This window comes from Salmo salar, chromosome 01, assembly GCF_965601325.2.
Source record: "Salmo salar chromosome 01, fSalSal1, whole genome shotgun sequence".
Classification (NCBI taxonomy): Eukaryota; Metazoa; Chordata; class Actinopteri; order Salmoniformes; family Salmonidae; genus Salmo; species Salmo salar.
This window is the reverse complement of record NC_138291.1, coordinates 167496688-167505750: the sequence shown is the minus strand read 5'-3', so window position 1 is coordinate 167505750 and position 9063 is coordinate 167496688. Positions and strand designations below refer to the sequence as shown.

At 43.8% G+C, this 9063-nt stretch overlaps 1 protein-coding gene across 2 annotated transcripts; it reads right to left on the bottom strand.

Annotated features, from left to right (window-relative positions):
• Positions 1 to 1355: 1355 nt before the first annotated feature.
• On the bottom strand, positions 1356 to 6868 carry LOC106569195 (U6 snRNA-associated Sm-like protein LSm1). 2 transcript variants are annotated; one of them, XM_014140307.3, is made up of 4 exons: positions 6655 to 6868; positions 6115 to 6183; positions 5858 to 6009; positions 1356 to 1866 (listed from the first exon to the last, which is right to left on the bottom strand). In XM_014140307.3, the coding sequence occupies exons 1-4, from the start codon at positions 6722 to 6724 to the stop codon at positions 1678 to 1680; spliced, it is 480 nt and encodes a 159-aa protein (XP_013995782.1). In that variant the 5' UTR covers positions 6725 to 6868; the 3' UTR covers positions 1356 to 1677. The 2 variants fall into 2 exon arrangements, with proteins under 2 accessions (XP_013995782.1, XP_013995791.1); XM_014140316.3 differs by having other exon boundaries at positions 5894 to 6009; positions 6655 to 6862.
• Between the last annotated feature and the right edge of the window lie 2195 nt (positions 6869 to 9063).

The window sequence follows — 9063 nt, the reverse complement described above, 5'->3', positions numbered from 1 at the left end:
GCTTGTCTCAACTGTATGTGTGAGGTCTGCTGTTTTGGGGGGGGAGCAAAAGACACTAATGGACAAGGTATATTTCATTGGTAAAGAAGTTGACGTGGACCATCATTGGGCGGCAGGTAGCCTAGTGGTTAGAGCGTTGGACTAGTACCTGAAAGGTTACAAGATCGGATCCCCGAGCTGACAAGGTACAAATCTGTGCATATTTCCAAACTATGCTTACATATAATGACAATCAATTTTAAAAAACATTGCTGATATTCTTTTGTCTATTTGTTTATTAAATTATAGTCTTCACTCAAAATATGACTATTTAATAGTAGACAATTCATAAATTGCACCTTGCAGGCTTCTATATGGAACAATTTTGGTTCAGTGAAGAAAAACCTCGGGTTCATATCAAAAAAAGGTTATATTTAGAACTTTTAGGGGTTCCATAAATGAAGCAAACGATATACCTGTTTTGGTTCTATAAGGAACCTTTTTTCTAAGCGTGTACACTACAGTGAGGGTAAAATAGCTTAGTAACAATGTAGCACAGTGTGAACAGTACCAACTATGACATTAGCATTCAAGATACAGAAGAATCAGAAAAAAGAAGAGGTGAAGCTGTTCCCAGGGTGAATGACGAAGGGATGTATGGAGTGAATATGGCCTGCTTTTTTTTTTTACACACAGCAAATATTCATTTTGCATATTAATTTGAAATGTGTTACATTTATTATAAGCTACCAATAATTCATTGGATAGCATTTAGAATGAAGTCTTTTTATTAAGCTTTTTATCAGATCAGGCTCGAATTTAATCGTAATCAATCACAAGTTTAGTCAGGTGTCATATACATGTGTAATGAGCCTAATCAAATGATATCTCGCATTTCAGCTGCAAATTTCTTTAGTGACACGAGCACCGGGGGCTCCCGAGTGACGCAGCGGTCGAAGGCGTCACTACAAAACCTGGTTCGATTCCAGGCTGTATAACAACCGGCTGTGATTGGGAATCCCATTGGGCGGTGCACAATTGGCCCAGCGTCATCCGGGTTAGGGTTTGGCCATCATTGTAAATAAGAATTTGTTCTTAACTGACTTGCCATGTTAAATGAAGGTTAAATAAAAATAAATTATTAAAAAACAACAGACATATGCAGAAAGAGGCGAGTAAAGATGCATGGCTAAAGTAGTGCAGGCACGCCCTCTACTGGTCAGATATAGATCTGCTCCAAAAGGAGGCTCAGCAGCAGGTGCACCAGTGAGGTTTCGGCACATCTTGGACTGGTAACTCCGATAGACCTAGCTACTCAAACTTAAAACTACAGCTAAACTAAAAACACAACCAGCTATAACACACGACAAACCATGTTCTAAAAAATAAGTGTTTAATACAAACAAAGGCCTTTCCAGTGATGTACAACTTTGATAAATCCTCTTTTCACTTCTGTACAAATCAAAATGTAGTTTTCATTACACCTCACAAAATAGTTTAAAAGAATGGTTCAAACAAAATCCTGTACATTTATGTCAGTGCCATGATACTCTTAGGGAAACATAATATAAAACTCTGAATGTGAAATAAGGTGCTTCGTCATAAGGTGCCCAGTACATTGGGGATTCACTCTCAAAGGTAAAGTAAAGACGGTGAACTTGGATCATTACCTATTGACCGTGTGTGTGTGTGTACCGGTCAGTATTGGTGCTGTACTCCATATTCGTCCATGATGTCTGATCTGGGCATGACCAGGCCTCTCTCCTTCAGGGCCAGGTGTTTGGTCTTCTCTGCCTCCTGCCTGCTCTGCTGCTGCAGCCGCTGCTCCTCCAGGATGTCCTCAATACACACCTGCTGCAGACTGGTGTCACTCTCCTTCTCCAGGTCCTTCACAGGAATAGACACACATTCAGACATCTGTGTTCGTGTGTGTAGCAGAAGGGGGTAGTTGCATCCCAATTTGGCGACCGGAGAATAGGGGAGTGGGCGTGTGGAAAGGAAAGCAGTGGGCGTGTGGAAAGGAAAGTACTGGGCGTGTGGAAAGGAAAGTACTGGGCGTGTGGAAAGGAAAGCAGTGGGCGTGTGGAAAGGAAAGCAGTGGGCGTGTGGAAAGGAAAGCAGTGGGCGTGTGGAAAGGAAAGCAGTGGGCGTGTGGAAAGGAAAGCAGTGGGCGTGTGGAAAGGAAAGCAGTGGGCGTGTGGAAAGGAAAGCAGTGGGCGTGTGGAAAGGAAAGCAGTGGGCGTGTGGAAAGGAAAGCAGTGGGCGTGTGGAAAGGAAAGCAGTGGGCGTGTGGAAAGGAAAGCAGTGGGCGTGTGGAAAGGAAAGTACTGGGCGTGTGGAAAGGAAAGCTGTGGGCGTGTGGAAAGGAAAGCTGTGGGCGTGTGGAAAGGAAAGCAGTGGGCGTGTGGAAAGGAAAGCAGTGGGCGTGTGGAAAGGAAAGTACTGGGCGTATGGAAAGGAAAGTACTGGGCGTATGGAAAGGAAAGCACTGGGCGTGTGGAAAGGAAAGCAGTGGGCGTGTGGAAAGGAAAGCAGTGGGCGTGTGGAAAGGAAAGCAGTGGGCGTATGGAAAGGAAAGTACTGGGCGTATGGAAAGGAAAGTACTGGGCGTATGGAAAGGAAAGTACTGGGCGTATGGAAAGGAAAGCACTGGGCGTATGGAAAGGAAAGCACTGGGCGTATGGAAAGGAAAGCAGTGGGCGTATGGAAAGGAAAGCAGTGGGCGTATGGAAAGGAAAGTACTGGGCGTGTGGAAAGGAAAGCAGTGGGCGTGTGGAAAGGAAAGCAGTGGGCGTGTGGAAAGGAAAGCAGTGGGCGTGTGGAAAGGAAAGTACTGGGCGTGTGGAAAGGAAAGCTGTGGGCGTGTGGAAAGGAAAGCTGTGGGCGTGTGGAAAGGAAAGCAGTGGGCGTGTGGAAAGGAAAGTACTGGGCGTATGGAAAGGAAAGCACTGGGCGTATGGAAAGGAAAGCAGTGGGCGTGTGGAAAGGAAAGCAGTGGGCGTGTGGAAAGGAAAGTACTGGGCGTGTGGAAAGGAAAGCAGTGGGCGTGTGGAAAGGAAAGCAGTGGGCGTGTGGAAAGGAAAGTACTGGGCGTATGGAAAGGAAAGTACTGGGCGTATGGAAAGGAAAGCACTGGGCGTATGGAAAGGAAAGCAGTGGGCGTATGGAAAGGAAAGTACTGGGCGTATGGAAAGGAAAGCAGTGGGCGTGTGGAAAGGAAAGCAGTGGGCGTGTGGAAAGGAAAGTACTGGGCGTATGGAAAGGAAAGTACTGGGCGTATGGAAAGGAAAGTACTGGGCGTATGGAAAGGAAAGTACTGGGCGTATGGAAAGGAAAGTACTGGGCGTATGGAAAGGAAAGTACTGGGCGTATGGAAAGGAAAGTACTGGGCGTATGGAAAGGAAAGTACTGGGCGTATGGAAAGGAAAGTACTGGGCGTATGGAAAGGAAAGTACTGGGCGTATGGAAAGGAAAGTACTGGGCGTGTGGAAAAATAAATAAATATTATTTTTTAAATAAAAAATATATATAAATCGCTCTGCTATAGGTTAGATGGTTTTGACTGAGCTGTGTTTAATTTTTCTTACGTTTCTTACCATGAAATTACCGTACATTGAGCTACCTTCCCACAAGAGTTCGGACTTCTGTTATGAAGACAGAGGATGGCTCTGAGTCGTATTTCACTGTTAGTTTTACAAAATAATTGTAAATGTTCAGTTATAAAACTGGCAATAGTTTATTTTTTATTAAAAGTATTGATGGGTCTACTGTTGCGTCATGCATTGTATACGTGTGCTTACTGTGACTGCCACCCTGATGTTGGCTAATAGGTAGCTACTTCCCGCGGCGTTGCCAGACAGGAGCACTTTGTCAAGCGGGAGCAAAGGGCACTGTGTCCCGGTGTTGTTGCCGTTCATGTCCTCCCCATTGATTAGTAGGCAATGGTTTTGACACACCTACTCATTCAAGGGTTTCTCTATTTTTACTATTTTCTACAATGTAGAATAATAGTGAAGACATAAAAACTATGAAATAACATCTATGGAATCATGTAGTAACCAAAAACAGTGTTAAACCAATCAAAATATATTTTAGGTTATTCAAAGTAGCCACCCTTGGCCTTGATGACAGCTTTGCACACTCTTGGCATTTTCTCAAGCCAGCTTCACCTGGAATGCTTTCCAAACAGTCTTGAAGGAGTTCCTACATATGCTGAGCACAGTTTGGCTGCTTTTCCTTCACTCCGCGGTCCAACTCATCCCAAACCATCTCAATTGGGTTGAGGTCGGGTGATTGTGGAGGCCAGGTCATCTGATGCAGCACCATCATTCTCCTTCTTGGTCAAATAGCCATTACACAGCCTGGTGGTGTGTTGGGTCATTGTCCTGTTGAAGAACAAATGCGCAAACCAGATGGGATGGTGTATCGCTGCATGATGCTGCTGTAGCTGGTTAAGTGTGCCTTGAATTCTAAATAAATCACAGACAGTGTCACCAGCAAAGCACCACCACACCTCCTCCATACTTCACGGTGGGAACCACACATGGAGATAATCCGTTCACCTACTCTGCGTCTCACAAAGACACGGCAGTTGAAACCAAAAATCTCAAATTTGGACTCATCAGAACAAAGGACAGTTTTGAACCAGTCTAATGTCCATTGCTCGTGTTTCTTGGCTAAGCAAGTCTCTTCTTATTATTGGTGTCCTTTAGTAGTGTTTTCTTTGCAGCAATTCGACCATGAAGGCCTGATTCATGCAGTCTCCTCTGAACAGTTGATGTTGAGATGTGTCTGTTACTTGAACTCTAAAGCATTTATTTGGACTGCAATTTCTGAGGCTGGTAACTGTAATGAACTTATCCTCTGCAGCAGAGGTAACTCTGGGTCTTTCTTTCCTGTGGTGGTCCTCATGAGAGCCAGTTCCATCATAGCGTTTGATGGTTTTTACGACTTGAAGAAACTTTCAAAGTTCTTGAAATGTTCCGGGTTGACTGACCTTCATGTCTTAAAGTAATGATGGTCTGTCGTTTCTCTTTGCTTATTTGAGCGGTTCTTGCCATAATATGGCCTTGGTCTTTTACCAAATAGGGCTATCTTCTGTATACCACCCCTACCTTGTCACAACACAACTGATTTGCTCAAACGCAGTGAGGAAATTATTTCCACATATTAACTTATAACAAGGCACACCTGTTGATTAAAATGCATTCCAGGTGACTACCTCATGAAGCTGGTTGAGAAAATGCCAAGAGTGTGCAAAGCTGTCATCAAGGCAAAGGGTGACTACTTTCAAGAAACGCAAATATACATTGTATTTAGATTTTTTGGTTACTACATGATTCCATGTGTTATTATATAGTTTTGAAGTCTTCAATATTATTCTCAAAACTTTTGACTGGATGTATCAAGGTGACATCTAGATGGTTATCAATATTAGTTATTTCTTGGGTAGGCTGCACTCATACTTGAAATAAAATAATGTGAGAGAAAAAAAATGGCCACGTAGCTACCACCAGCGACACGACACCCAGTAGGAATCACTTCAAGTCAGCAGGTACAACACTGGAGCACTGGTCAGCGGCTTACTATCGACTCGTAGCGCAGCCCAATCAGCCACGAATAAATGGTCTTGAGTGGCAACAAATCTTCCCAATTAGCTGATTCGCTTTTCATACACCCATTCCCGAGTGGCGTAGCAGTCTAAGGCACTGCATCTCAGTGCTAAAGGCGTCACTACAGACACCCTGGTTCGAATCCAGGCTGTATCACAACTGGCCGTGATTGGGAGTCCCATAGGGCGGCGCACAATTGGCCCAGCATCGTCCAGGTTTGGCTGGAGTAGGCCGTCATTGTAAATAAGAATTCCAACTACACATACCTGGAGTGTAAGGGTGTGTGTTTGTTGCCGACTCACGATCTCCCCCAGGAGGACAACGTTCTCTCCCCTGACGATGAAGATTCCTCGAGGGATGTCTCCATACCTCTTGCCCACGTGGATCCTCTCCACCGTCTGCTGCAGCACCAGGTTGGCTACACACAAACACAAACACAAACACAAAAATGCTTGGTTGCTTTCCAACTATGTTGTATGCAATACAATGGTATTGCAATGCAATGGTGCGAATACTTACATACCAAACTGATCAATGCTTCTGAGAAAGCCGATCAACGTTCTTCCATCTCTGAGCAGGACGAGATGTTTTTCTGTCAATTCAAACAGGCAGCAAAATCATTGTATATTTGATGGAATTACTTTGGTTTTAACTGTGCATTTTTGTTAGGGGTTTATGAAAAGAGATCATGATTATTGATGGTTCGATTAGTAGCCTACTGGTCATGCTTAAAATCGCGGCCTACAGACCTAGGGAGGTAGCAATGCAGGTTACTGACAGTTGCAGCTGGGTTATTCAGTTATTTGATAAGTGTTCAGGTGTGCACTCATCTGAGTGTCAGGTGCACACATCAAGTCCTCTGGTAATGCCATGTGTGTGCATGTCATGTTGGCGCTGCTTTACAAGCTGTTATCTAACAAATATATCAATGGACATTATTTCTAAAACCCTCTACCAGAACCAACCAACCAACAACCAGTGGTAAAAACCGGTGCATCTCGACACAACACCGGCTAGCGGTGTTAGCATGCCTTGGAATGGCCATGCAGCGCCATCGACTTACTATCGATATCCTCGATGAGGCTGGCTGTTCCTGGCATGTAGTTCATTTTTGGTCGGCTTGTAAATCTCATGTGCACGATGTTTGGTGCGAATTTAGAGGGGTTATTTGCTGTTGTGTCACTGTCCTTTCAGGCCATGGGACTCTCGTGCAGTTCGGTTCGAGCGTAGTGAAACACTTCCTGTTATGTAACGTACGCACGAGACAGTTAGGTAGCCCGGTTCTCTGCTACTATTGGTCAAACCAAATTTGACACCGCTTGAAGTTTTAATTCTAGAGTGGTATTGCAGAATAGATTTATTTGTCTGTAGGTTATAATATTAAACCCAAATAGACACCAGTAATTATATAATCTTCAACAACAACAAACATCCACCCACTTCTTATCCCCGCACAACACTAGTTACCACAGCCACAAAGTCAAACTTGTCCTTAAATTAAGGTTAGGGTTAGGCATAAACAGTGGCGGATTTATGTATAGGCGACATAGGCAGGCATCTTGCCGGGTATGGCACAGGGGCGCTGCACACAAAAAACGAATTATATTCAGAATGGTGTCATTTACGCGATCAGGTTTTTTTATCACTCATTATATTTTAATTTTATTTAACTAGGCAAGTCAGTTAAGAACAAATTCTTATTTTCAATGACAGCCTAAGAACAGTGGGTTAACTGACTTGTTCAGGGGCAGAACGACAGATTTTTATCTTGTCAGCTCAGGGATTTGTTCTTGCAACCTTTCAGTTGCTAGTCCAACACCACTAGGCTTCCTGCCGCCCCACTTCATGTCAATGGTATCACGTCACCGTGTGGGACTGTTGGTCGATTAACCTTGTCGGAGTGGGCGCCCTGATTCTAGTTTGTGAGCTAGGCAGGCCACTGTCTGGGAAGGTCTCCCACTCAGAAGTACGAGATGGGGCGGGGGCGAGGGTAGGTCTCCCCACTGGAAGCCCAAGGTACCGTGAGCGGGGAATCTATCAAATAGCCCACCTCTATATTTGTACAGTTCTAATTACTTATTTTTGATATTTACGAGTCTTATTTTTGTATATATTTTTATATTTATATAGTTTTAAATGTTATGATTATTTATTTGTTTGTTTTGTTCAAAATGTCTGAATAAAAATTAGTGCAGAATGGTTTTTTGGGGGCGGGGGCGCTGAAGGGGGGAGGGGGGGGGGGTCGCCCAGGGAGCCATACAAGCTAGAACCGCCACTGGATAGGGTTAGCAGTGTAGTTAAAGTTATGGTTAAGTTTAGGGTTAGGTTTAAAATCTGATTTTAAGAAGAGAAATTGTATAAATAGGTGGGGTTTAACCATAATTATGACTTTGAGGCTGTGGTAACTCGGGACGACCCAGTACCATACTTGGTTGGTTTCATCATCTCATTCCACAGTGACGCCACAAGAGAGAGTTTGAAAATGTGTACATGTTAAGAGTTTGACCATGGATGGAAATTCTGGCCATTATCTACTTTCTATAAAATACAAATATATTACTGTCTTAAACTTTCTTGCTGCTTCTGTTGGTCTACACATGCTTCCCTAAGTTCCCTCAGAGACTATACCATATGGACTCATTTAACCCAAAGATCTGCTTTCCTCTGCTGGAACATACACCGAGTGTACAAAACATTAGAAACACCTACTCTTTCCATTACATATTGATGTCACCTGTTAAATCCACTTCAATCAGTGTAGGTGAAGGGGAGGAGACAGGGTAAAGAAGGATTTTAAGCTTTGAAACAATTGAGACATGGATTGTGTGTGTGTCCCATTCAGAGGGTGAATGGGCAAGACAAAAGATTTAAGTGCCTTTGAACGGGGTATGGTAGTAGGTGCCAATCGCACCAGTTTGAGTACGTCAAGAATTGCAACACTGCTGGGTTTGTCACACTCAAAAGTTTCCCGTGTGTATCAAGAATGGTCCACCACCCAAAGGACATCCAGCCAAATTGACACAACTGTGGGAAGCATTGGACTAGCATCCCTGTGGAATGCTTTCGATACCTTGTATAGTCCATGCCCCTATACAGTGGCGATTTTAGCATGTAAATCTTGGTGGGGCAAACACACAAAAAATGTGTGATGGATGCCAGCAACGCCATAACACAACACTAAACAATACATTAATTGCACTATAACAGTGACAAACGGTGCCCACAAACTGTTAGGGCCTAAAACTGTCCCAACAGCAGAGTTCCAACAGCAGTCCCAACACCTTACAATTGCTACACCTGGCTATTAGCAGAGCCTTGTCTGGCAGCGAAACAGTTCATTCAGCCTCATTTACTGCCTCATTTACTGCCTTTAAAAAAACATAGCTGTTCTGCTGACTTGCTTAAACAAATGTGGTTTCTACTGACAATTGAGATGTACAAATTATGGCATAAGGGAGCGACAAGCAGATAA